The 27835-nt window shown below is 42.7% G+C and overlaps 1 protein-coding gene across 8 annotated transcripts; it reads right to left on the bottom strand.

The window, feature by feature from the left end:
• Positions 1–568: 568 nt before the first annotated feature.
• Positions 569–26328, bottom strand: usp15 (ubiquitin specific peptidase 15). 8 transcript variants are annotated; one of them, XM_074625546.1, is made up of 22 exons: positions 26172–26328; positions 23471–23598; positions 23011–23141; positions 20508–20634; positions 20245–20390; positions 18801–18862; positions 18230–18319; positions 13613–13760; positions 13116–13289; positions 12435–12593; positions 12086–12310; positions 11912–11995; positions 11610–11704; positions 11051–11239; positions 10773–10891; positions 9701–9976; positions 9337–9407; positions 8650–8765; positions 8404–8553; positions 6570–6673; positions 5237–5325; positions 569–3362 (listed from the first exon to the last, which is right to left on the bottom strand). In XM_074625546.1, the coding sequence occupies exons 1-22, from the start codon at positions 26285–26287 to the stop codon at positions 2958–2960; spliced, it is 3204 nt and encodes a 1067-aa protein (XP_074481647.1). In that variant the 5' UTR covers positions 26288–26328; the 3' UTR covers positions 569–2957. The 8 variants fall into 8 exon arrangements, with proteins under 8 accessions (XP_074481647.1, XP_074481648.1, XP_074481650.1 ...); XM_074625547.1 differs by having other exon boundaries at positions 13613–13715; XM_074625549.1 differs by lacking the exon at positions 18230–18319.
• Between the last annotated feature and the right edge of the window lie 1507 nt (positions 26329–27835).

Below are 27835 nucleotides of genomic sequence, written 5' to 3'. Positions count from 1 at the left end.
TTCCCTGCTCCACATCACTATTTAGGTTTTAGTTGGTAAATTGGTTTCTGTTTTCTCCTCGCGAGTGATCCACTGTTCCTCCCACAGCCCGCGCCTTCCTATCCTCCCTCTGATTGGCTGGGAGGATGATCCGCCGCTCCGGAGGAACCTCCCAGCTGAGAGCGGCAGAGAACCCGTCAGAACCCGGAGAGAACACCGTGTTCCTCCTCACAGATCAGCCTGCAGCTGCTGCTGCTGCACACACACTGGAGCACAGACTGGAAAAGAACAACAAGCCAGACTCTTTATTCTTTGTAGGGAAATGTAAAGCTACTGAAGGAATTCTTCAAGATCTGTACCTGCTTCTGATGATGGAAATTATAAACATCTTTTGGTATTTCCCTTTAACTCTGATGCTGATTTAGGAGCAGCCTTTTTCCTCTTGGTGAGAACTAACATGTGTATCATTGATTATTTATGACAAATACACAGTACAACACTTTAGGGACAGTGAGTCTGAGCAAGAAAACACACAAACACACACACACACACACCAAAGAGGGAGGAAAAGCAGAGCAGGACCCACAGGAAGCTTTACACAACTTTATTGAATATTGTGTATAAATACACATGCACATTTCAAATGTAAACCCAAGTGAACTCAAGTGCAGCCAAACCTGGAAACCCCCGTTATGTCGTCATGCAAGGATGTCTTGATTATTTTTACAAAAAAACGTCCCAAAAACAAACAGAACCATCCTTTTTTTAAAAATATTCCCTCCCTGACGAGAGCACAGGCAAGACTTCTGCAAACTAGTGTGTGTACGTGTGTGGATTCCCCACATATTACCCCCCCCACCCCCCCAATCACCCCCGACATTTCAGGTCTTGCCAAGGTTTTAAATATATTGTCTGTTTATTATTAAATGCTTACATATAAATAAATAAACTTTATCAAATGTGCACTCACAGAGTGAACTCTTATGTACAGTATTGTATAAGCCTATAGTAGCAATCACATCTCAGTCAGGATTCAGGGGAGGTGGGGTGAGTCGCCCAAAAAGCGAGGCAGCGGCTGAGGCGATGAAGTCGAAGCACACAGATGCTCATAAAGGCATGGTACACGTTGAATATTCTGAGGCAACAACAGGTACGCTAATGCTGCTTACAATGGAAGAACCGGTAGAAAAAGAAAACATAACACTCCACCATGGAGAATAGAGTTTTATCAGGAGTTACGCCGATGGAGGAATATCCTGCAACAATCTGCCACAAAATATTGTCACTGTATCATGATCCAAAAAAGCTGATCGGCCTTTTAGGCAGACTCACCCCGCCGGTTTTCACTTTGTGTCCCCCCACCCTCAAAGCTCAGGAACCACAGAGAAGCCCCCCCCCTCCTGGAAAGGGACCCATGAATTCATACAGCTGAATCAAAGGCGAAGAACCTATAACCATCACATTCAACCAAACCAAAAAAGGGAGCCATGAGAAGAAAAAAAAAAAGGAGGAAGAGGGGAAAAAGAAATGTGGCCCTGTAAAGAATCAAAAAAGGCATCAACCACATACATCTGGTCAGTGTTCATTCCATTCAGCGTACATTCTGGCCCTCTTGTGGAGTAAAAGAAATCTGCGATGTAACAAGCAGACGAATAATACTACGGACATTCGTACACAGAGTGTTGGTGCGAGAGAAAGACGGCGTGATATAGTGATGTGCAAAGAAAAGGCGACCAGACTGAGATTAAGAGTTAAGGCCGAGGTGATCCGAACAGGAGACGATGATCCATCTGATGTCGGCGAAATCACCGATGTTCTCTAATCTCGCAGTGCCTCGATTATGAAAGAGGAGAGCGGAGCCGTGGTAAAGCTTTAAAACGCCACCTATGAAATAACTTAAAAAAAGAGGAGATTTGCGGCGTAGGGATCCGAGCCGGCCAGCTAACTTTTTTTAAAACAGATTATTTGTTGCGATCCCTGCACAGTATGTTGAGTTAAGACAGAGTGAAACACCTTTTAACAATTCATTTTTGCAGATAAAATTAGAATCCGTTTCATTTTTTTTTTTTGCAAAGTTAGCTGGATAACTTCTTAAATCCTGCTTTTATTTTAAGAAATTATCAACAGAGGAGACCAGAGAGAGAGACAGCAAAAAGCAGGACCTTAAAGGTTCATGCTGATACACGAATAATGTGTCTAAAAATGCAAGATCACAGCAGTAGTAGCAGCAGCAGCAGCACAAAGCTAGGACAGTTTGGCTGTTTTCAACACGTTATAAAACCAGCTATGAGCATCACGTCTCTACGTTGAGTCTAGACTGTACACTGGCTCGACTAAAGGCAGCTTCCTAAGCTTTTTAATGTGAGCGAACCCTCTGAGAGACGACGTTATTGTTACACAATTGCAGTATGTCTGGCAATAACACATAAAAAAAAGGGGTGGATGGTTGGTGATTGTGCAAGTTCAAAAATGTTTCAGCGCATCATGAAAACCCGATATAATTCAGTGTTTAAAATATTTACAAGGTCTAAATGATAATAAAATGATATGCATTGCTCTCAAAAATATATAAAAAAAACACAAAAAGCAAGAGGGCGATTAAGAGCGCTGCACCGTGCAGCCTCTAAACCCGTCCCCCCCTGATGTCGTTCAGTGACTCTTTTCAGGTGAATCCTAAACGGATGGACGTGGCGACACACTCACACACACTTTGCACACTTTGCACACACACACACACACACACACACACACACACACAGTGATCCAACCACAGAGGAGGGCCCTGATTTCTTTAGAGTTGCGTACCGCGGCAGCTCCCTGACCGAACAGCCGTCGCCCCCGCGGTGGCTCAGCCTGTCGAGCGGCCGAGTCCGAGCCGCTGGCCGAGGCTGGTGGCGCCCGCTGCCATGCTGTGTCCATATGGCTTTGGATGGAAAGATCCTAGTCTCTCTCTCCATATATCCGTGTCCTTGTTTGCCTCAGTTGGTTTTCATGGTGACGTCTCGATTGGGCGCCTGCTCCTCCTCTTCCTCCTCCTCCTCTTCGTCCTCTTCTTCCTCCTCCTCCTCCTCCTCATTCCCCTGATCGTTGTCGTTCTTCCTGCGCCGGTTTTCGTTCAGGTCCTCCTCGTCACTCTGAGAGGCGGCGGCTGCAGAGGCGTTGGCTGCAGAGGCGTTGGCTGCAGAGGTACTGGCGGCGGCGTTCGAGGCACCCTGAGAGGAGGAGGCGGTCTTTCTCTCCAGCCTCTCCTCGCCTCCGTTCTCCTCATCCTCTCCTTCCTCCTCCTCCTCGTCCTCCTCCTCTTCCTCGTGGTCTAGAGCAAAGTAGCCGGTGCCTTTCACCGTGTCCTGGCGCTGGTAGAATAACACGTAGCCCGCTTTGGACTGAAAGAAAGACGATGATAAAGAAAGTTAGCGAGCAGCCACACAAACAACTCACTGCTGCTGTTGGCTTTGTTTTTAGGTAGAATTCCCTTTTTAACTCACGTCGACACTTTTAAATATTATAACTTCTAATAACATGACCATGCAATTTTTTTAATCCTTTGATAATGAGTCAACAGGATGCTGCATTAATTACAGACTAACCAGAGGGCTTAGTGTTTGTGGACATGTTTCCCAAGACAACCCTACTGTAGGAACACCTCCCGAATTCTAATTGGTTAAACAAATGATGACTAGTCTGTCTGTCGAGGAAAGTTAAAGGAGTAGTCTGGTGATATTCTATATTTTTTGTCAACAATTCCCATGAAAAGATCAAAACTAACAATTAACTGATCACACTAACACACCTGGTATACACTAGTTTATTCCTCTGCGTCATAGAGCTCCATTGTTGTCCAAAAGCTATTAAAGAGGACCGATTGGTATTTGTGCTTTTTCCCCCTTTCCTGTAGTGTGTTATATTGTTTTACGTCCATGTAAAAGGTCTGCAAAGCTACAAAGTCCACACGCCAAAGGGAGTTACTCTCCCCCACAGAAACACTGCTCCTGAACGGCCCGAAATGCCTTGCTTGAAGTCCCGCCTTTTTGTTCCGTAACGTGGTGATGTCACCAAGTAACACATTTGCATGATACCTGCTAGTTTGGCACGCCCTTAAACAAAGAGCGGAGCTGGAGCGGGGTACGAAGAGATTGATTCGGTTGAATCACAACAGAGTGGGCCAGCTGACCAATCAGGCTGAGTTTTTCAGGGGGGTTGTAGAGGAGCAGGGGCTCAAACAGAGCGTTTCAGACAGAAGGTGAAAAGAGGTGCTGCAGCACAGCCGGTATGAGAAAAATAAAGTGTTTTTTGAACTTTAAGGAATGTAAATGTGTCCTGGTAGAAACCCAAAATAGTATAAAAGTATGCACCTGAAAAAAAGCACAATAGGTCCTCTTTAAAAACACATCAGTGACTGTACTGAGAGTGAAAAGTATTGAGACAGAATAACAGATTGTTCACCTCGGTGTCTTCATTGGATTTGTTTACCATACCAAATAATATAATAATCACCTGCCTTACCCTTTAAATTTCTTATGAAAATGAACATGAATATTACACACAAGGAGCACAGGCACACATTTGCCAACAACACTGTTAACATCAACTATCAAGCAGTATATATACCATTACCAAATATGTAATTAACTATATCAGCCAATGGCAATTCATGTTTATTTATTTTTACAATGATTTAATTCAACAGTTACGTGAATGTGAGCGTCAGTTATGCTTAATCATACCCACCTTCTGTGTTAACACGTTTTCCTGCAGCAGAAGGTGTTTGTTACGTACAAGTCATTAAAACATCAGCTGTGATTGTGCTGTGTTAACCTGACAAACTTATTTACTTAGGAGCTGCGTTTATCAGTGCGGTGGAATGCCTTTAAAAACTTTCTCGACACCCCCCCCCTGCTGTCAACACATCTTAATGAGACTTCACATTGTTGGAGTGTGGGCTCCGTTGTCTGAATCACCGACTTGTTTAAATGTGCCAATTACTGCATATCAAGAACTGTCCAAGAGCGGTAACAGCAACAAAATACCCACGACCCTAGAAAAGAAGAGAGAGGCCTCGGTTCCTTATTAGTGCTTTTTTTGGAAGCATCGGCACAGTCGGATGTCTTTGAGAAAACCGCAATTTAATAATTAATCACAATTAGTGACAATATTAGAAGTACATTACTTTAATGAAATGAAACCAGTTCTAGTTTGTCCAGCAAAACGGCCTTTGATGAATGTACAGTAGTGCTGTTGCCAATGAGGACACACTCACCACTATTTGATCTTCGTTGGCAGGAGACACGCTGCTGTCATCAAAGTTGTACCACTTTCCGTCGTCTTTGTTCTTGGCGTACGCCGTGTCTGAGCGGGAGGAGATTCAAAGACGGAGTATTAGACAAGTTTTCCCTCTTTACATGTGTACTCGTACCGTTTGTACTATAAAACACTTACGCTTTGGTAAGCGTACTGTGTCTGTCAGTACTTAAGAGCTCCTGCATTTCCAATTCAAAAACTCAATTCAGTACAGTTTGGTCACTGACATTTTGTTAACAGGACACCCAACACATAAAAAATGAATAGATGACAGCTATGTATAGAGTGATCCAGGGATGATGTATTCTTGTATACAAACCAGGAAGTTAGCATCGCCCTGGCTCCCTCGATAAAAAGCCGATTGGATTGTTCCGTTGGCTTTTTGATTATCGCAGAAAATAAACTCTGTAGCAAACAAACGTTTATGATACTTTACGTTTTGTTCCGCAAGATAATCTTCACAAACGAACACCACTTTTATGATTTTTGAAGCGTGAATGCAATCGACAGAAGTAAAAAAGCTAACATTCGGCTATAAACAAACTAGTCACATGACTTCACGTCACCACCGCTAAGCTAAAGGCTCACTAGTCTTCGGCGTGATGACGTTTAGTACTCTCTATTAGCCACTTGTTAGCAACCGCCTTTTTAAAGACACGTACAAGCTTCGAAATTCACGAGTGGGGGGGATTTACTGACGTATTTTATACTGTAGGTAAAACGGTAAAATCTCTTCAGCCTGTGTTAACCACAGACTTCATTTCAGGCATCTAACTAAAAACCCACTGACTTCCAGACGAGGGAACCGGAAGTGCCAGAATGCTAACTCATTAACAGGTTTTAGGACTCATTCCTGTACCACTCTATTGTACTTAAGTACAATAAATCTATTTAATACATACACACTCTTGTCTCTGAAAAGTCTTGTTGTAACCACAGTGAAAAGCACGTTCAAAACGCTGTACCATAACACAAGCATATGGTTGGCTATAATTAGAACAGAATGTTAATGCAAACTCGACAGAAAGCCCTTAAAGCAAACTTTAAAAATGCAGTGAAGCCCTGCTGTAATGCCTGTAGTGAGCTTCAGAGTGAAACAATCCAGTCATGACTGATGTTTACATCAAGCTTGTTAGCCTCACTGGCTTTCAGGCACATGATAAACACTATATTTGCACATCGTGTTTCTTGATTATGCTGCAAAGTGTCATATTAAAAGGGAAGGAACATACAGAGCTGTGATAAAAAGGGAAAGATGAATATTGCTCAATGATACGTGTGGTGAATCTTACAGTGGCCTCCGCCCATCCCGCCGTAGTGGTTGGAAACGGCAATGAGGTCGTAGTGACAGGGTCCGGCGTTGGGGTTGATCAGGAACTCGGACATGTCCAGGTCTCTGCAGGAAGCACATCATATGTAGGACTGTAAGACGTCATCTATACAGGTCTTTATTTCTATACAGGCAGCAACTTTCTGAGGTATTTCAGGGTATTAAAAGGTCCTGAAACCCTTTAGAACTTGGACTAATGTCAAGACAGCAGTGCTAGCAGGAACAGAACTGAAACTGTTTAGTTTCTGTTTAAAGCTGCAGTAGGCAGGATATTTCAGTTCAGGAGCAGTGTTTCTGTGAAGGAGTGAAGGAGAGGAACTCCCTTTGTGCATGTAAAAAGTCTGCAAAGTTATAACACCAAAAAACTATATAACAAACTAAAGGAAAGGGACAAAGCACAAAAGCATAACAGGTCCTCTTTAAAACATCTACCTCCAGCCACATACAAACCAAAGAAAACAGAAGCATAAAGAGGAAATAAACCTAAATCTGATGAAATTGCTTGTAGACTTATTACTTCAAGTAAAACATTTTGTGATTTTGACATGAAGGTATTTTTTACTTAAAGCTGCAGTAGGCAGTATGTTTTTGGTATCATTGGGCAAAAATTCCATAATAACCTTTCAGCATATTGTAATTCAAGTGTTCTGAGAGATAACTAGACTTCTGCACCTCCTCATGGCTCTGTTTTCAGGCTTTAAAAAATCTAGCCCGTGACGGGAGACTTTGACCAATCACAGGTCATTTCAATGAGAGAGCGTTCCTATTGGCTGTGCTCCGGTCATGTGACCGAAACTTGAAGTTCCTTCACCAGATTTCACAATTGCAGCGGCGTCACAAACTTTCTCATTTTACAGCTAAACCGTGCACTACAAGATGATTTTGAAAACATCTGAGGAGAGAAATAGGCATTAACGTAACATAATATTGATTCATATTTGATCAGCGCTGCCTAGTTTGACCGTTTGCGAGTGATTGACAGCTGGCTCTCAGCTGGACAGCAGACCTCAGATCAGCTCTTACTGCTTGTTTTCCTCCGGTCTGTGAAATCTCGCAGATGCCGTTAGGAGCACCGGAGGACGCAGAGGTGCATGATTTTTTTCAGGTTACGTGTTTCATGTACTACTGTCACGATATAGCAACCGTTTTATAAAAATAATCATATTTGCTCCGATCTCGCCCACTTCAGCTTTAAACTGTTGTTTGGTGTGTGGTTTTACAATCAAAATAAAATGGTACTTTGACTGGCAAAGGTATCTGATATCTAACATCTTTATCATAACGTGCAAATTTCACTCATCTTTGCTGGAAAATTGTACAGAGGAAAAAAAAAGCAAAAGCAACAATTTGGCCTAGTGTTGAATTTAAATACATACTGTATGTTTCAAACATTACATAAAATATCCAGCAGTCTGTAGTGTTTGTCATTTTGTATCACAATTCCGAACAATGACAAAACATAAACCGCGGAGGCAGAAAAAAAGTTTGAAAACCTTCAAATTTAGCTAATTTTACTGAAGGAAATCACAAGATGTGTAATTGTATCTATAATATGCATGACAGGATTCATCTTTATGTATATACTATATATATACTATATATATACTGTGGGTCTGCATATACTGTAGTGTGTATGGATGAAGTAAAACAGAAACAATGGATGAACTGCTGAAAATACAGTGTTCTGCTGCAGTGATTTATTGCCTTCTTGTGTGTGTGTGTGTGTGTGTGTGTGTGTGTGTGTGTGTGTGTGTGTGTGTGTGTGTGTGTGTGTGTGTGTGTGTGTGTGCGTGCACCTGAGTGGGAAATCAACAAGGGAGTCCAGTTTGTCCCTCATGTAGCGACTGTAGGAGAAGCGTTTCAGATGGACCACCAGGACCGGCGGCAGAGACCACAGGTCCAGCTTCTTAGTGGCCTGTTGGTGCTGCTTACAGTCCGGACAGTACCTACGAGACAGGAAGCACGTTAGCACATGCGGTCGGTCGACAGCCGGCGTCTCCTCCGTGCTTGTAGCTCGTTTCGAAATGTGCAGCGTTTCTCACCAGGGGTCTTCTGCTCCCAGTTTCTCCTTCGTGGTGAACAGTTCGATGCAGTCCTTCAGCTTGAAGAACGCCTTCTTCTGAGGCTTGTACTCCATGCTCTCGTGCTTGTCAAAGTCCTGCTCTCACACACACACAAACACACACACAGCTGTTAGAAAGCACGTCTTATACCACTGTTTGTGTCTCACTGGACGTGTCCCAAAATAGAGCAAAACAGGGAATACTTTACTTTAAAGTGGCCTTATATGAGTTTTGTGCACTCATAATACTTTTCCACAAGTTCAAATGTGGACTAATAATGTGCCTTAAGACAGTGAATTCATTCAAATTAACACCGTTTTTACAGGACAGGTTTGGTGCATGGATAGATAGCAAATATTTAGTTATTAAAATGTAAGAGGAAGCATCTTGTGGTGAGCAAGGTGGGGGGTTTAACACCTTTTTTAAGGATGCGCTGGCTGCTGCAGGCATCAAATCTGTGACCTTTTGATTACAAAAACAGTCCTTGCTTGTTACCAGGACTTCCTGCTGCTCCTGTCTGGGTCACATTGCCATATTTTTGTAGCAGGATGGCAGACTGCACTTGTTCTACGCCTCACGGTATGCATGCTAAAGAGCGCACCAACTGCTCTGCTGCAATAAACGCCGTTAAAGTTGGACATCTGTATATCCTGATATTGGCTTCACCTCGACGACGGTCTCGTCAAAGTACTTCTTCTTCATCTCTGGTTCCCAGTCCAAGGAGAGATAAGAGCGGTCTGTAAAAGAAGAAAGTGGACAGGATGTAGCTCAGATGAGTCATCTTTCATTTTTACTATCATCATCATTCAGTCTGTTATTTCATCCAAGCATCTACTGGGTCACTTATCTCAGTGCTTATAAAATGATTCATTCACTTTTTCTGTGCCGCAAAAATAAGATATCCACCGTTTGAAAAAGGATTCTAGATAGATATAATTTGCTTTTTGAAGTTGATATTATGAGAGGATTAATTCTCCTCCCAAAAGGATGGATTCTTCCTTTATTCCCTGCTTGGCCCACCGGTTCCTACCACTGAGTCGGAGGTGTCCCTCGTCGAAGCGGATCTGCCGGGTGTCCTCCTTGATGAGGGAGAAGTCCGTTTTCCCCATGTTATTGAACTGGAATGTAAATAGTCTCTTCCTGCTGTGCCCGGCCGTCTGCTGGCCTTTGGTGGAGTTCTGAGGGCCGACCACGCCGTTCTCCAGCTCGTTGTCCACGGAGTCCTCCGACTGGCTGTTGTCGTTCTCAGAGGGCAGCTCCTGATCCTGACTGGACTCGTCGTCCTGCTCGTCTGTCTCCATCTCGCCTGAGGGAAGGACAGAAGACATCTTATTGCACCGTGGCGGCTTCTTTTTTTTTAATTTATTGACTTAATTAAACCATACGTGTACTTTGTTCTACAAGATACAAAATCATTGCATCATACAAGATCAATGAATAAGACAAAGAACATGCTGTAACATTATCATCACATGTAAATACAGAAGCAATATTTTTATGTAAGGGGCTATAAATAAATATGTAAGTAAGTAAGTAAGTGAGTGAGTGAGTGAGTGAGTGAGTGAGTGAGTAAGTAAATAAATAAGTAAGTAAGTAAGTAAATAAGTAAGTAAGTAAGTAAGTAAGTAAGTAAATAAGTGAGTAAGTAAGTAAGTAAGTAAATAAGTAAGAAAATAAATAAATAAGTAAGTATGTAAATAAGTAAATAAAAAATAAGTAAGTAAGTAAAAAATAAGTAAGTAAGAAAGTAAGTAAGTAAGTAAGTAAGTAAGTAAGTAAGTAAGTAAGTAAGTAAGTAAGTAAGTAAGTAAGTAAGTAAGTAAGTAAGTAAGTAAGTAAGTAAGTAAATAAATAAATCTAAAATAACCAAACATAAAATGAAATAAAAGCAAGGACAAACAGACAGACAAACAGACAAAAATAATAATAATTATAAGTAAATAAGTGAGTGGAAAATAAATGTAAAATCCTTCTAAAGAATAATGACTTTAAACATCAAATTCTATGTGGCTAAAATCCAGTAAGACATTTGAATAGGTCAGAACTGTTACAGGTGAAGTATCTGATTGGAACGTGTGAGTGTGGAAGTGTTGTGCACTCACTCGGCGACCCCTCCTCCAGCAGTCCATTAGTGCCGTTACCGTTGACAGTGTGTTGTTTGGGCGGCTGTGTCTCTTCACAGTCCTCTTCCTCCTCCTCTACTGAAGATCGCACAAACCGGCTGCACAAAACATAAAAACATTTTTTATTTACAGCAATTCAGATTTTTTAAAAACGACTCGTTGCTTCTTGATCGCCTGCCAAAGTGGCTCGTAGACAAGACAGACTTTATCAGCCGCCATCAGAGTCGACAAGCATTATAGTGTCAATCTGAACGTACCAGAGGCGCAGGAGCAGCATGTTGTAGAGTTTGTCTTCGCTGAGGGATCTGGGGACGGCGAGGAGGAAGGGCTGTCCGAAGAGCGGCGTGCTGGTGTGGTTGTAGCCCGACTGTTTGTACTTCTCCCTCAGGTGCACCGGGATCACCACGTGGTCCATGTCCTCCACCCGGTTCACCGCCAACTCGAATCTGCAGAGAGAAGAGTGGTCAGTTCTGAGAGTCACGCTGATGATGCTACACGATAGCAGCAAGAGTGAAATCCTTCATATTTATGTCCTTGGCAAATAAAGCTATTTAAATTGGTTGACAGCCAACGACTCTATGCTTTAAATCTCTTAATCGCAAATGCAAAACAGTCAATAGATCTTATCTAGGAAGGTTTCAAAACAATGAATGAAGCTGTTTGAGAAAACAGACTAAATGCTAATTCTGTCAAATTACACCATACATTCAGCTTAAATCAGTTTTTTTATGTGGTAAACGAACTTTAGTTACAATTTAGATGCTGTTTAAAACTTCAGATAACAGAGTAGGCCTGTCAGCCAAGTGGGACACTCACACGTAGATATCATCTCTCTCCATGATGCTGCTGAGGTTCTCGTTTGTGGCAAAGATCCGATGGAAACGGTGGTTATAGATGTCAGTTACAATCATCTAGGGGGGAACAAGAAAAGTAGTTAGTAGATTCTTGGAAATGTAGGCAGATTAAACTGATATATGAACCACCAATTCCTAATGTTAGGAAAAGAATACAGCATTTTTCCCAACTAGCTTCTGAAGCCGGGTGGGCAGGGACAGTTTAAAGGGGAATAGACTATTTCGTTCTGTGGTGTCTGATGAGATGTTGTCTGATGTTTCTACCTTCTCAGCAGGCACCTCGGCCAGGTTGGAGAGCGAGGTACACAGGTCAGAGATGTAGCCCACCTTCGGCACGGTCAGCTTGTACTGAAAACGGAAACACAAGGTCAGATGAAATTATAATGTCAGGGTACAACAGTTTAGTGGCGTTCAGGTGCTTTCCCGAGGCGTTGTTACCTGTGTGGGTTTGGCCATAGGGTCCAGTCTGACCAGATAGACCTCCAGTGTCCGCTCCTTCTTCATGGGCAGGGGCAGGGTCAGGTAGCAGAAAGGGTCAAAGGTCACAGAGACCTTGGCGCACACAGGACACACCAGGGTGGACTTGAAAAGGCCGTGGAAGATGTCCACGATGATGGAGTCGTTTCTCTTGACGTGGTTCTCCCACGCCTCCTCCGCTACCAGCTTGAGGTGAACGGCGAAACATGAAATAGCTATTACAAAAGACTAATTTGTCGCTTTTTTTTGGTAATATGTTTGACTACATATACTCTTTAACGTCTGGAGATTTAACACATTATCATCCCACCTTATCAGGTCTGCCGTTAGCGTCCTTGAGCTGGATGTAGGGCTTCTTTCTGATGCGGTTCAAGTCTTCGTGAAGGCCGTCCAGGAGAAAGGCCAGCAGCTCGTGAGAGTCCTGCTGTTGGTAGCCCGAGAACTGTGGGGCGAAGCGGCCCACCTGGGTCTGGAGGATGGAAAAAAATGACATGAGGAGCGAATGAAAAACAGAATGAAAAAAAGAAAAAAAAGAATACTTTAGGCCCAATATTAGAAATCGATAAAATGAGTCTATTCTCACAAGAATGGAACATACTTAGGTGCTTTCTTGGCCATTGGTTTTAGTTTCTTTTTAAGATTTCATCACCAGGCACTTATTGGTTAAGTCCCCACAGTTCTATGCAAGCCTTTACCCAAACGTCTGATACGAACATGGCCATTTTCAGATTGTTAAATCATATTTGAGGATTCAAACTGGTGCTACCTGCACTTTAAAACCTTTCACTTACTAGGAGTTTGCTACTTGTGTATTTGTATCTTTCAGAGTAGTAATGATAGTATTGTTTATACTCCAAAGACATACTTTTGCTACCTGCTCAAAGTGCGTTACTGTGGGTGACACAATTTACAGACCCTGCACTGTTAAGTTAGTGAGCCCAACATACAAAACTTGACTATTTTTCCTAGTAAAGTTTTCCCAGGTAGTCACCTTGAAAGGCCTCGGGGTGACGTAGCTGTATTTGCCCGACCACAGCTGCTTGATGAGCTCGGAGTAGGCCTTGGCGATCTCCCCCTTCATGCCCAGCGGGTTGTCCTCGTTCAGCTCCTCTGTGAACTTGTCTTTGAGGAAGTACTCCGTCAGAGGAGGGATATTGCTTAAACACTGAGGGGGGGAGCAAAAGCAGAAGAGGACAATAATCATTAGAGGATACATTTAGGCTCTTCACAGGATCTGCACTTTGAACTACCATGCTGTCACTTTCCTTTTTATTAAGAAAACTTAAGCAAATACACAGAATGGTGACAAATTAAAGAAAAAAACAAGTGTCATAGTGTGGTGTTGGGCCACCACAAGCCTTCAGAACACCTTCAATACTCCTATAAATAACTCTTCTAGACTCTATGAATAAACTTTTGAAGAAAGAATTAGAATAACTTCCCATACTTTGCTAGACTGTGCAGAGTTCCCTGAAGGCGCGCCGTTACCTGCACAGCAGAGTTCATGAAGCAGGTGTTGCCCAGGTTGGAGAGTCCACAGAGGCCCGAGCGCTCACTCTGCCTGCTCTGGTCCGAGTAGTCATAGCTGCTGCTGTAGGGGTGGTAGGACGGTAGACTATAGCTTGAATTCTTCACACTGTGCAATAAACATACAGAAAGCACCAGCAGGCGGGTTAGATAGGGTTGGCTAGCGTTTGTCAAACTGCTATAAGCAAAGAAAAGGTCACGAACATCCCATTGAACACAAATGTTGCTACATCTATGTTAATTTTACCGGGTATATACTGTTTTTATCAAGATAAAGCTGTTAGCAATACATTCAAACACCACCAGGCAAATATGCAGCTGCAGTTTTCCACTATTTCCTCTTCAATCAAAGATCAAACTACAATGGAAACCTATGAATCCCCCCCCCCCGCCTCCCCCCATTCCTAGTCAGTGCTTAAAGCTAGGCCTCCATCAACTGCAGCAATCAGCAGACCTCTGGGAGGGCTGCAGGGCAGTGTTGGTCGTTTCTGGCTCCCACTGGTCAAGGGAAACAGCTGTGATGGCGGTGGAGGCACTGGCCTCGCAGTTCAGCACGCGGTGGTCCACCCTCCTGCTGTCCAGCTCCACCGCCTCGGGCCTCAGGCACCACCAGCAACACAGGAGCATGACATCTCAACCCCGCCCCGGCCCACGCCGGCCCACATGTCCGCGCGAAAACACAACGACCTGCAGCCTGGACAGGGGGTTCAGAGTTGGCTGGGGTTCGGCTTGGGGTCCGGCGCAGGCAAAATCCTGACTTTTAGAGGCCCAGGAAGCAAAGTCCAGCTCCAGTCTCTCCACTGTTAAGTCCTTGTGTTAACTCCAGCTCCAGTAGCTGTTTGGATATAGTCCCAACCAAGTTTAGGCCTCAATCTGACTTCCACGTCCAGCCAGGCTGACAATCAAACCACAGGACGCGTTGACACCCAAAAACACACACTCTTCCTCTTCCTCTTTCTTAGAGCTAACTAAGCAGCTCCTCTCCTCTCTTCTCCCCCCTTCTTCTTTTTCGAGCTCGACCGCCTGTCATCTTGTTATCCTCTCTGCCTCAGATCCCTACCCCCTGTCCTGTCCTGTGTTGTCCTATCCTGTCCTCTGGTCCTCTGCTCCCCTCCCTCTGGCCTGCCTGCTGCTCTCTGCCGCTCTACGGCTACCAGCAGATATTTATAGCAGCATCAGCAGCAGCAAGGATGCTCAAGACTACTGCTACCGAAGCTAGAGGTGCACAGAGAGAGAGAGAGGGAGAGGGTGAGAGGGAGGGAGGGAGAACAGGGGGGAGGGGCAGACAGTACGGGGATGGAGGGGGGACAGAAGAGAAATGAGATGGGGATGGAGGGAGCAGCTGATCCACTGCATCCAGCTGAGGCTGCAGTATTCACAGGCCTGACTCTCTTAGTATCTCTCTACCTCTCTCTCTCTCTCTCCAACGCACACACACACACATTAACGCATGCCGACACCATTTATCCCCTTTTCTTACACTTTTGCACACATTACGCTCTCTCTCCTCTCGACACACTAACACACAACTCTCATTTCCCGCCCTCTCCCTGTGAAATATCACCCAGTGACATTGTTAGCACCCTTCAAACACTGCCTCTTTAATATGCCATGGCTGTCTGTATGAGAGCTTTCAAAAAAGGGAGGGTCTAAATAAATAAAGTGAGAAAAACTCTGAAGAAAGGGCTGGTTTCATCACAGGGGCCGGTATGTGTGAAGGCAGGCGACGATGGGGAGCGGGAGCAGATGAAATGTATTCTGAAGGTCATTTAGACTGCAGAACGTGTGCATCGCAATGAGCTCAGGGGGAAGAGAGAGAGAGAGAGAGAGAGAGAGAGCGAGAGAGCGAGAGAGCGAGAGAGAGAGAGAGAGAGAGAGAGAGAGAGAGAGAGAGAGAGAGAGAGAGAGAGAGAGAGAGAGAGAGAGACTGTTGTCAGGGGACGCCGCCTCGTAGGACGGTGAAACTTGCTGCTGTTACACTGAGGCTAAACCGACCGGGCCAAAACCGCAAAATCAAAAAGACAAGTGTTATGTAATGCGGGAATGCTTCGTATGAGGAGAAAGAAAGAAAAAAAGAGGCCCCATGCATAATTCAGAGGCAACGACAGCTCTGGCACTACAGTGAATCAGGGACAGGGGAGCTGCTGGGAGTGAAGATCCAATTTCCCCCAAGTCACCCACTCTGCGCAGGAAAAAGATGCCACCAATGCTATCAAACTGTATAAAGCAGAGCTGTGAAATGATAATGTGCAACTACACTCCCGAATGCGAAGTACAAGGCAGTAGTATAGAAAATAATCTCCTTTCCAGCCAGCGAGTGTAGGAAGGACGGGCTCGCTTCACCCTCCTTCTTTATCAATATTGATTTTTTTTCAGGGTGGCCGAGCTTGTGGCTATTATTTCTGCATTCCAAGAGTATCAGGAAATACAATGCAGTGTCTTTATCTTAAGACACACACACACACACACACACACACACACAGGGACAAACTCCAGCATGCAGTAAATCACACACATAAAGTGGAAGGAGGGGACAGTAGAGTCTAACTAGACAGCAGAGGCGAAAGCTCCACCCACAGGCGAGCAGTGCTCTCTAGCAGAGGGCTGACGGAGCCTCCAGGTCCCAACGCTTCAGCAACGAAACTTAATCTGGGCTACAGTGACGTTTCCAGGAAACAGAAACTGAAAGTTGAATTCATTTTGGCAAAGCAAGAAATCTTGACGGATTGATTGAGATGTTTCTGTGGCTTGTACTTGAGCTGCATGACTAAGCACATACTGCGATTTCCTTTTTGAGTGATTAACAATAACATGCTTCATTTGTTCTCCTGGTGTGGTATTCATCAACTTCCATTACACGCAGTTACACGCCAGCCCAAAGTTGTTAGAGGGAGCTTTAACAACTTTGGGCGTAATGAAACCAAAACAAGAATAAAGATGGAGATGTGGGCGGTAGAATCTTATGGAGGCTATCTTAAATTAATCGGCAACTATTTTGATAATTGATTAATCGGTTTGAGTAATTAAAAAAAAAAAAGTTTAAATTTTATGATTCCAGCTTCTTTAATGTGAATATTTTCTGGTTTCTTTTTACTCCTCTGCGTTGGTGTGGCCGTACTGCTTCAGGTGCTGCTGAGACATGAAATAGGATCCAGGACTGTTTTGATCCAGTTTGAGAAACAGATCCATGAGTTTTTGAAGGCTTATCAAACGGCAACATGGGTGCAAAAAAAAATGGATTTTACAACTCTGTCGCCATGATAACTTTCATATTATTTTATTATTCATTGCAGCGGACGTGAGGCTGTTCTTAACCAAAGAAATTCTGAGCCGACTAATCGATTAGTTGATTTACAGACAGATCTGTGTGTGACAGATGTGCTCATAAGTTTCTTGTGTAAATAAGTCATTCAGCATGAAAAAAGCTTAAAAAATGACTACTCAACTAAAGAAATCTCAGTCAACCAAGATCAAAACAACCGATAAGTCGACTAATGGACTAAGAGAGGGCAACACTGCTGTTTATGTAACATACTGGAGTTATCTACAAGGAATGTGCGTTTGCACATAACTATTTGATTGGCCACCGCAGCGCCCTGCAGGAGGATGTTGTGTTGAACCAGGTCAAGTTTATTCCCGGACGACCCTCTGCGGTGGAAAATGCTTTTAAAAAATTAAGCAATTAGCAAAGTAGAAAAATAAATCAGACTTCTACATTTGAATATGAAAACTATTTAGTTCATTAAAGTATATCACGTTACCTGGATATACCTGCTCCCGTTTTATGATCTAGATTTGGCATAGGTTTTACGCTAGATGCCCTTCCTAACGTAGGAAGGATACATTTGGTGGTGGGAGGTAACCGGAAACCCACGCGAACACGGGGAAAACATGCAAACGCCCTGCCCAGACCGGGGATTGAACCCGGGACCTTCTCGCTGTGAGGCAACAGTGATAACCGAGCGTGTCTCAGGCTCGTCACTGTGCCCCAAAGACACTGCCAATATTTGATTATTTGAATGTTTGGATTGAGTGTTGTACAAGACACTAGAAAGGGTGAAATCAATACCTTGTAGCACACATTAATGGGTAAAATTATTATCACATTAACCATAATCATGCAGCCCTAGCCAGCGCTATCAATCAGTACGGTAGAAAATCAGATGCTGAACTATCAACTAGTGGAATTAAATGCTGAGTAAGGCACCCAGAGGCACTGTCGGGCCCTTTATAGAGAGCACTGCTGTTCAAAAAAAGATCAATCACCCCCCCCTCGCTGCTATCAGCTTTTACAGCTGAATCTGCATCATCACAATATAGCTTTAAGATCCAAACCACAGGCAGAGATGGACCTGTACAAAACAAAGTTCCACAAACTTCATTCTGGGATAGCTGATCATTTAGTAGGACTGAATTAGCAAATTGAGAGGTTCTGCAGAAAGCTAATTGGATCAGAAATTCCAGCGAGGTTAATGTGAAGGTTTTGTGCCGAGCAACACTCCAGACTCCATCTCTGTCTGTTGGCATCCAAAAATCCCACCCTGCCCCTCAGCTATTCAGCCCATTGCTAAGCCTTACTTCCTGCTGTTGAAGCTGCTGTTATGATTGTTTGTGAGAGATGAAGGCGAGATCTTTGGCAAAGCAGAGAGATTGGAAGCACCAGATGACCTTCAAAAAGATAAAGAATAGATCATGAGTTAGAGGAGAGGAAATAAAGGAGCTGTTCCAGAAAGGTGTTGGAATGCCGGTAAAATAAAAAACTGAGATGAATTAAAACAAATAGGAGGGATATGTGAGCAACAAAAAGTCAAGCAAAAAGAGGCAAAGTCGTAGAGAGAGGGAAGTTTTGAAGATGATGAGGTGCTGTGGTGACATAGCAGGGAAACTTTTAAAAACAAGGGTTACACAATTACATTTTGCAATTTCCAAAGAGGCGGCGATTGAAAGGTGTTTTAGACAACGAATCCTGGTGCTTTGTCACATCATAATACTTTTTACCCAAGTAAAAAACATATACCGCCTATGCGTAATCTTTTGGTAAATCAATAGTGTTTGGATGCAGAGTGGAAAATTGCTTTCTATTTCTGTGGTAACATTTTTCTTTCAGTCAACAAAGAAATATCAGCCAGGTGATGTGCCGTTGACTCACTTGGGTGCCGTGGAGCCTCGGGGCCATGTGCCATCCTCGGCTTTCTGCTCTATTACGAGAACCTGTGGGAGACGGCAGAGAGAAAATAGGACTCCATCTGCTTAGTTTAAAGACACCAAACGTATTTGCATCCTATACTGTGAGCTACTGAAATAGAAGATGTCGTCTGAGCGTGTTTAGTTGCATTTATCTCGAGTTGGATGGCTTTCTTTTTTTATTTCAATTAATGGATTATATCAGATTGCACTCGGAATTTTCCAAGGTTAAAAAATACAATATGACATGAAATCAAGACATTTTTAATAAATAGACACAAAGGAACAGATGTGGTTTGCCTTTCCACACACTGCGAATTGACTTCCTAAAAGCTACTAGTAGAACCAACAACCTGTCGCTGCTATTTCTAACGGTGAACGACAGGGAGCCGGACGGATGTTATCCGCTGTTTCACATAGTGAGGTTAGTTATCCGAGGCTCGACAATCCTCTGGAGCAGCTGCCGGTGAACGGGACAGCCCCGCGATCTGAAGCCTGCAGGCTCATTGTGGACCAGGTGTCTAGATTAATCTAGGCTTGTGTAGAGACTGTGGCTGCTCTAGTGGACTGCCAGGTGGATGCCGGGGACATGCGTGCACAGTTTAAGCAGCTTACAAAGAGAAGTCGAGTGCCTCGCATGGCAGCCGACAAACAGATGTTGTTGTGGGTTTTTAAAGTCGTAACCGTCTAATTACAGGACGGTCTTACCACATCGTGTTAACATAACTCCGGCTTCCCTTCAAAGTCTTTTCAAAAGGAAAGTTAGACGATGATTTAAATGATCTACTGCATATTATTTTCATAAAAATCTGATTCTGCTTTGCTGTTCTCCATCACCACAGATATACATTTTGTTGCTCTAACCACCTTGTGTCAAGGTTTCTTGGTCCTTAATATACTTGTTTATGTAAAGTGTTTATCCACAAGAGAAACTGGGTACATAGTAGGAGCAGTGATGAAAAGAAAAAGACAAGAGCACCACCTAAAGAGACTCAAACTTCAACAGAACAACTCAGTACCACCTACGGTGTTTAAATGATTTCATAAACAAATTGAAAAGAATTGAGCACAAAAGTTATTAGAGAACTGAGATTCTTTAGACTGCCCTCTGCAGGTCGTGATAACCTGTTGGATACAGATCCAAACAAAGCAGAAGCACTACTGCTGCGGTCTAAAAGGGCTGACTGGCAGAGAGCACAAATAAGGATGAGCTATCTGAAAAGGGGCGATTGAAACTAGAGCATATTTCACTGAGCTCAGGAATAATAACTGTCCACATAGCAAGCCATATTTGGATAGCTGTGTGTCGATTTTGTCAAATACCCGTTTTTTTGCTGACCCCTGGAAAAGAACCCTGCAGAGCGATTCAAAGTGTTAGATGAGAGATAAAACTAGAGAAGGCCCTATACCTGTCCTTGGTAGAGGCCGGCGTCTTGAATGGTGCTGTCGGGTTTGTTGAGAGGCTCGAAGGTGTTGCTCATGTAACGGTTCCACAGCCTGGTCTCCTTCTCATCGGCGATGCTGAACAGCTTCCTCATCTCCTTCTCTATCAGGTCTGCAGAAAAGTGGGAATATTATCAGAACTATTGTTAAACATAAGGAGGAATTTTTGATTTATTAATATTAAAGAACTTCTTAAATGGACAGTTGTTCCAGAGTGACTGGGGCCTACCTATTGTGTCGGCTTTACTGAAGCGCCTGGTGATCACATTGTCCATGTTGCTGTCTTCACACAGCTTCAGCTCCGTCAGGTACACCTCCACCTTGCAGTGCTTCACGAACATACCCTGTTCCACCACCTGGGGAAAAAAAACAGATGATTAACCTGCCACATAATCTGAATGATATCATGATTAGTCAAATACATTGCATATGTACAGGACTCAACATTAAATACTATATGTACGTATAAAGTATTTGCAGTAGGGCTCTCCACGACCAAAGAAATTCTTCATTGACTAACACTCGTACGATTTTGTTGACAAGTCAATTAGTTGATTTCTCCACAATGAATCACACAATAGCATCACTTTAAATCTTCTGTTTACCAGAGATGTGCTCAGAAGTTTCTTAGAAATAAGTCATTCAGCATGAAAAAAGCATAAAAAAACAACAAATCGTCTAAAGAAATCTTAGTTCACTAAGATCAAAACAACCGATTAGTCAACTAAGAACTGAGAACGCTTATCATTCATTCTATGCAAAAGTGGCTCTAATGAAAAAGACACATATGTACTAGTACTTCTCAGGATAATTACAAATATTTCCAACCGTTTTTAATATTAATTGTGGGCCATATCTGGACTACATTAGCTGACTGCAGCAAATAAAAACCGTGGGTCTTGAAAACATTATGTAGCAACATGTCATGCCAAAAAATAAGATAATTCTCTGCCGTCACTATATCAGATGAAAATACAGCCTCCCGCTAATCTAATCATGATACAAAAAATTTACTCTTTAACAGCTACCAACCAAACATGATGGAACACCAGCCATTAGCGGGTTATTCTTTAAATAGGAATTAGTATGCTTGCTATCGTATGAACTCATGTACGTCCCAGGTACACTCTGACATTACCTCTCTCTAATTACCTATTTGCAGTCTTAAACAATGAACAGTGTCAGGTAAATTTGGAGTTGTACTAGCTTCTGTTTCTCATGGTTAACAAAGTACATTCTGCTGGCCTGGTTGCCGCTCATCTGATAGGAGTGGTGTCAGAGAGCCTAAATTAGCAGCACCTCTTGGAAACAGCTGAGGGGTCCCAGCCTATTTATTTCACTGCTGAGCCCCCTTCAACACACACATATATACACACAGTACCAACTTCACAAATGTCCCTGAGAACTGCAATAGTCATGCACACACACACACACACACACAGCTCAGATTCTTCCCCGACCCCCCACCCCCTATCCTATCCATACCACGATCCCCCCGATGGGCCCGTCCTACCCCTCAGCAAAACACCCATGTGTTTGTAAACTCTGAGCAAAAACTCCTCGCCGAACTCTGGCAGAATATGTCAAATCAGAGCCGAGCCAAAACCATTTACCCCACCCACCCCCCCTCCTCCTCCCATACTGGTTATGCCTCTCTCGCTCCTCTCAGAAGCTGCTTCTCTCAGTGTGACCTCAGCCGGCATTCCTCCACTTCAAAAAACAAGGACGCGCAGGAGCACTCCGCCGGTGCTGGCGTACCACACCACAAGAGGACAACGCAGCAAGGAAACGCGGTGCCAAACCTGTGACTACAATCCTCCTAAATCCGTTTTTATCGCTTGTGTTCCCTCCACACCTCGGGATGACAACCCCATCAAAAGAAATCAAAGAAAAGAAAACTAATAATGAACCTCCTGCATGTTGTGTCTCGCAGATCGCTCCATGTAGCTTTTCAGTCATCCAGGACGTTGCCTGAAAATAGAAACCCTGCGGCCACCCGATACGTCCCACGACATACATGGCAAAAAGGGAGGGTCGATGGAAGGGGTTGGGGGGGTGAAGAGAACGAGAGAGAGAATGATAGAGATGAAGGGGGGAGAGGAACCTCTTCTAGCAGCCATGATGCCATGACTAGCGAGATTTGAAGCGGGGATTTGATACTTGTTAAGTTGTTGCCGCCATCATGGAAGTATTCCACTGATTAATCAACTGGAACCACAGCGGTTTGTTTCAGTCTATCAAAATGCTTGTGACAGTACTTATTAATCCTAAAATAAACAATTGCAGTTCATCTAACTGGCCAATCACGTCAACCAATAAACCCACACAACAGCATTTCTTACGGTTACACACAAGCCTTCAGTATTTCATTCCAAACTAAATTTTGTGCCAGACTTTTGCTATTGATTTTGTTCAAATGTATGAGCAGCGGTGGAGCCATGTCAATATCATCATAAAGAACTAGAGTTCTCCAAAATCATTTGGCTGCGTCTTTTACTATTCTATGTTACAAAACTCAACCCTCCTGATATCTCGAACTCGAATAGCCATAATAGTGCACATTTCTCCGTTTCAACCCAACACAAGCATACTATACACCAAAGCTACTAACCACAGCCATTAAACTCACATCACAGAAAGCCACCTTTGCCCTACTGGTTCTATTCTCAATGCAGTTGAGCAGAACATTCTCCACCATTCATAAACGTATGCTAAAGATGGATTACCCTTACCTTGCGTGCAATTGGCTCTTGATTCTCCGTCAACCCATACCAGCTGACGAGTTTATTCCAGCCCTCTGTGGGGACCAGGACGTAGTCGAGCTCATCGATGAGGTGCTCCTTGATGGCCAGCACGTCCCCATCTAGAGGTAAGGAGTGGGAGAGAGAAAGATTGAGAAACAAGCAGGCAGACAGAGGGAGGGAAAGCACATTGTGGGGACCGCACTTACAACAGCGACCTGTCTCACACGACACAAAACACACAAAGGTATGCTGGAGAGCTTTCTATGAACCCACCCAAAAAGGCTACTCTATGGGGTCAGTCAACAATGTTGTTTTTGTTCCCCTTTTCCTCTGAACTCTTTGTTACTCCTTCCAGAATGATAAAGCTATACTGACCAGGTGTGTGCCACATAGCATTTACAATAATTGTGATTTAATGTCTAAGGAGGTGAAGCGCCATTTATCTTACCTCTGAGTAGCCCGGAGTTATCAACCGGTCCTGGGTAGACATTCTGGTCCCCCATCTGGTATTTGTCCCAACTGTCAAATCCCACATATTTCTTCCACTGTTTGAACCAGTGACTGTCCACCAGGTACCTGCAGAGAGAAGACAAGCAGTATTAGAATTAAAGCAAAGATGGGACACTGCTATTCAGTCTAGTTTGTCCAAGAGTCATGCAACAAAGCTTTAAGGTGTAAACCAAAGCTGCTGTATTTGTTTTTTACACATTAAATGATAATAATAATAATAAATTGGACTTCTATAGCGCCTTTCAGAAACCCAAGGACGCTTTACAGAGGGGGCACACAAAATCATACTGATAAATAACATAGAGGAGAAACTATAGCTAAGTAATTAAAAGAGTGATGTGTAGGAAGAGTCAGCTGAGATCATAGGCCTTGATGAACAGGTGGTGTTTGAGGTGTTTTTTGAAAAATGTCCAGGGATGAAGCATTTCTTATTTCAGGAAGGAGAGAGATGATAATGATGATAATAGAAGGCCACCTTGCTGTCAGTGCTCTCAAACAAATCAGACTTTTAGAGGCTAACACAGATTAGATAGTTGTAACTTGAGTTCAGGTTGCTGCATGCCTGGCCAGCTGGCTCTGTGAGTTTGACAGGTGCTTGTTTTTCCGACTCCGCCCTGCTGAAGTAAATGGTAAATTGCATTTATACAGCTTTTCTAGTCTTCCGACCACTCAAAGCTCTTTACACTACATGTCAGCATTCACCCATTCACACACACATTCACACATTGATGGCAGAGGCTGCTAAGGTGCCAACTTTGCCCATCAGGATCTAATCTAAACACTCATTCACAAGTTAAGTGTCTTGCTCAAGGAGACATTGACATGTGCCCCGGAGGAGCAGCCGGGGATCGAACAACCGACCTTCTGATTGGTGGACAACTTGCTCTACCCTCTGAGCCACAGCCATGGGGCAAAGGGTGAACCCACTCGCAGGTGAAGGCCACCTTGCTGTCAGTGTGCTCTCAACAAATCTGACTTTTTAGAGACTAACAGAACACAGATTGATAGTTGATAGGTTGCTGCATTGCATGGCCAACTGGCTCTGTGATGTTTGACAGGTGCTTGTTTTCCGACTCCGCCCTGCTGAAGTCCACGGATGAAGCTTCTTCCCACAAGCGGTTAGATTGTAAATAACTTGTAAATGGACTGTATCCCCTCCCCACACACACACACACACACACACACACACACACACACACACACACACACACACACACACACACACACACACACACACACACACACACACACACACACACACACACACACACACACACACACACATCCAACCCCCCAGCATCAACACAGAAACAGTTTTTAAATTTAGTCACATGTCAAAGACAATTTTTAGAACAGTAATGCAAAACAGCACTTTACTATAGACATAAATGCACTTTTCTCTGCCGCCAAACACGACTGCAAATTGGGTGTATGACTGCAAATTGTATGAAATTGTGTCTGAAACGTTTACTTATTCTATTCTTCTATTGTTATTTTTAGGTATGTTAATTTTAATACTTATTTATTCTATCCTTTTTAATGCACTGACGGGAGCTGCTGGGAGAAACAATATTTCGTTTCCTTCTGTGTATGCAAATACTCAGTGAAATGACAATAAAGTGAATCTTGAGCCCAACTGGCTGGCAAACCACTTAGTGCTTAGGCATGCTAGCCAGCCAATTAGCAAATAGCCTGCTAACTGGAGCAGATGAAGAAACTGCAGCCTCACTGTGGTCATGTCATAAGACACATAAGCGAGGTGTCAGCGGATATAACCGCAGGAATACGACATGTACTGTTAAAGGACATGTGAGGGTGTATGGCTCTTCATTGACAGTGTAGCGTTAGCTTCCAGGGATGAAGCATTTCTTATTTCTGAACAAATCAGAGGCTAACATAACACAGATTGATAGTTGTAACTTGAGTTCAGGTTGCTGCATGGTTGCATGGTTGCATCTGGTTCTGTGAGTTTGACAGGTGCTTCCTATCCAACTCCGCCCTGCTGAAGTCCACGGATGAACCCAACTGGCTGGCAAACCACTTAGTGCTTCGGCATGGTAAATGGACTTTTCTAGTCTTCCGACCACTCAAAGCGCTTTATACTACATGTCAGCATTCACCCATTCACACACACATTCACACACTGATGGCAGAGGCTGCTAAGGTGCCAACTTCAGGAGCAATTTGGGGTTAAGTGTCTTGCTCAAGGAGACATCGACATGTGACCTGGAGCAGCCGGGGATCGAACCACCGACCGGAGTGCTTCGGCATGCTAGCCAGCCAATTAGCAATTAGCCTGCTAACTGGAGCAGATGAAGGAACTGCAACCTCACTGTGGTCATGTCAGAAGACACATAAACCAGATGTCAGCGAATATACCCGCCTGGATACGACCTTTAATGTTAACAGACATGTGAGTGTCTCTGTCTGTTCATTGCCAGTGTTAGCTCCCAGTTAGCCTCCCAGGCTGACACACATGTAGCAGCCAGGCTAACGGTAGCTAGCTCGGAGCTAACTGTCAACACGGCCCGTCCTCTCGGCTCCTCTCGGCTCTCTGCGGCTCCGTGTCGCTGACAGCCTCGGCGGAGCCAGCCCACGGCCCCGCGGTACCTGTGTAAAGGTGTCAGCTCGTCTCTCACCAGGTGTCTCCCTTCCTCAGCTGCGTCTTCAGCAGCGCCGCGACCTCGACTCTCTGAGTATCCAGATCTGCCGCTCCGCCTTCCGCCATCTTTCCTCGGACATCACCCCGGTGCATGCTGGGAAAGCGCGGGGGGCGTCACCGTAGGCACGTGGGCGAGTGACGTAACGCTGTTTCAGCCAATCAGCAAGCTGGCCAGACAGACAGCAGGGCAGAAGCGTGACACCCAGTGGTGGAATTATTCTAGAAGAGTGCTCCAAAAGTGCTCCATCATTGTTGCTTCACCAGTCTCCTCCAACTACACACCTCTTTGTGCATATCATTTGATGTTTATATTATAAAATATAAATATATATATATATTATATATATATATATAATATATATATAATATACAATATATAATAATATATAAATATAATATATATAAATATAATATTTATATATATATAAATATATATATATTTATATATATATATATATATATATATATATAAATATACATATAATATATCATATATATATATATACAGTATATATATATACATATATATATATATATATATATTAAAGTATAAAAATAATATAAAAATAAAGTAAATTATACAACAAATAAAATGTAAGTAAAGGACAAGATGAATAAAACAAAACAAAATTACAGAAAAAAAATAAAAAATAAAAAAATAACACAGTCAGGGTCTGTTAAACAATTGGAATAAATTTAAATGTCTAAGCAATCTAATAGTTTTTGCCAATTTAGAATTTTAGAATTTTTTTTTTTTAAATCTGTGCCAAGGTCTTTATATAATTTGATGTTTTTAATTTTTTATACTTTATTTCAAAAGTTCAATACAGTTGTTAAATAAAACACATTCAGATTTTTCATTACAAAAAAAATCTGCAAATATATTTTACAGTATAAAAATAATACAAAAAAAATAAGTAAATTATATAACAAATAAAATGTAAGGAAAGGAAAAGATGAATAAAAACAAAAAATAAAATTACAACCCCCCCACAAAAAACACAAAAAAAACAATCAGGGTCTGTTGAACAATTGGAATAAGTGCTCCAAAACTGCTCCATCATTGTGGCTTCACCAGTCTTCACCAACTACACACCTCTCTGTCCAGCCAGGGTCATTATATAATTTGATGTTTTTAATTTGTCATACTTTCTTTCAAAAGTTCAATACAGTAGTTACATAAAACACATTCAGATTTTTCGTTACAAAAAAAATCTGCAAATATATTTTACAGTATAAAAATTATATAAAAATAAAGTAAATTATACAACAAATAAACTGTAAGGAAAGGAAATGATGAATAAAATCAAAATTACACAAAAAACACAAAAACAAACAAAAAACAAAATCAGGGTCTGTTAAACAATTGGAATAAATTTAAAATGTTTAAGCAATCTAATAGTTTTTGCCAATTTAGAATTTTTAGAAGTTTTCAATCATAGTCAAATATGTTTTAAAATCAGTATCTTAAAAAGTATAAAAGGTGGGTATTCTTTTAAGCCATATCATTTGATGTATATAATATTTTGCTAAGATATTAATCAAATAAATTATGTAAATTTCATCTGCTGAAAAACTGGAATTGTTAAAAGTGAGTCATATCTCAATCTTTGTTGGTATGATATCTTTTTGGAAATGTTT

The sequence above is a fragment of the Sebastes fasciatus genome, chromosome 23, assembly GCF_043250625.1.
Source record: "Sebastes fasciatus isolate fSebFas1 chromosome 23, fSebFas1.pri, whole genome shotgun sequence".
In the NCBI taxonomy this organism is placed as follows: Eukaryota; Metazoa; Chordata; class Actinopteri; order Perciformes; family Sebastidae; genus Sebastes; species Sebastes fasciatus.
This window is presented reverse-complemented; position numbering and strand designations above follow the sequence as displayed.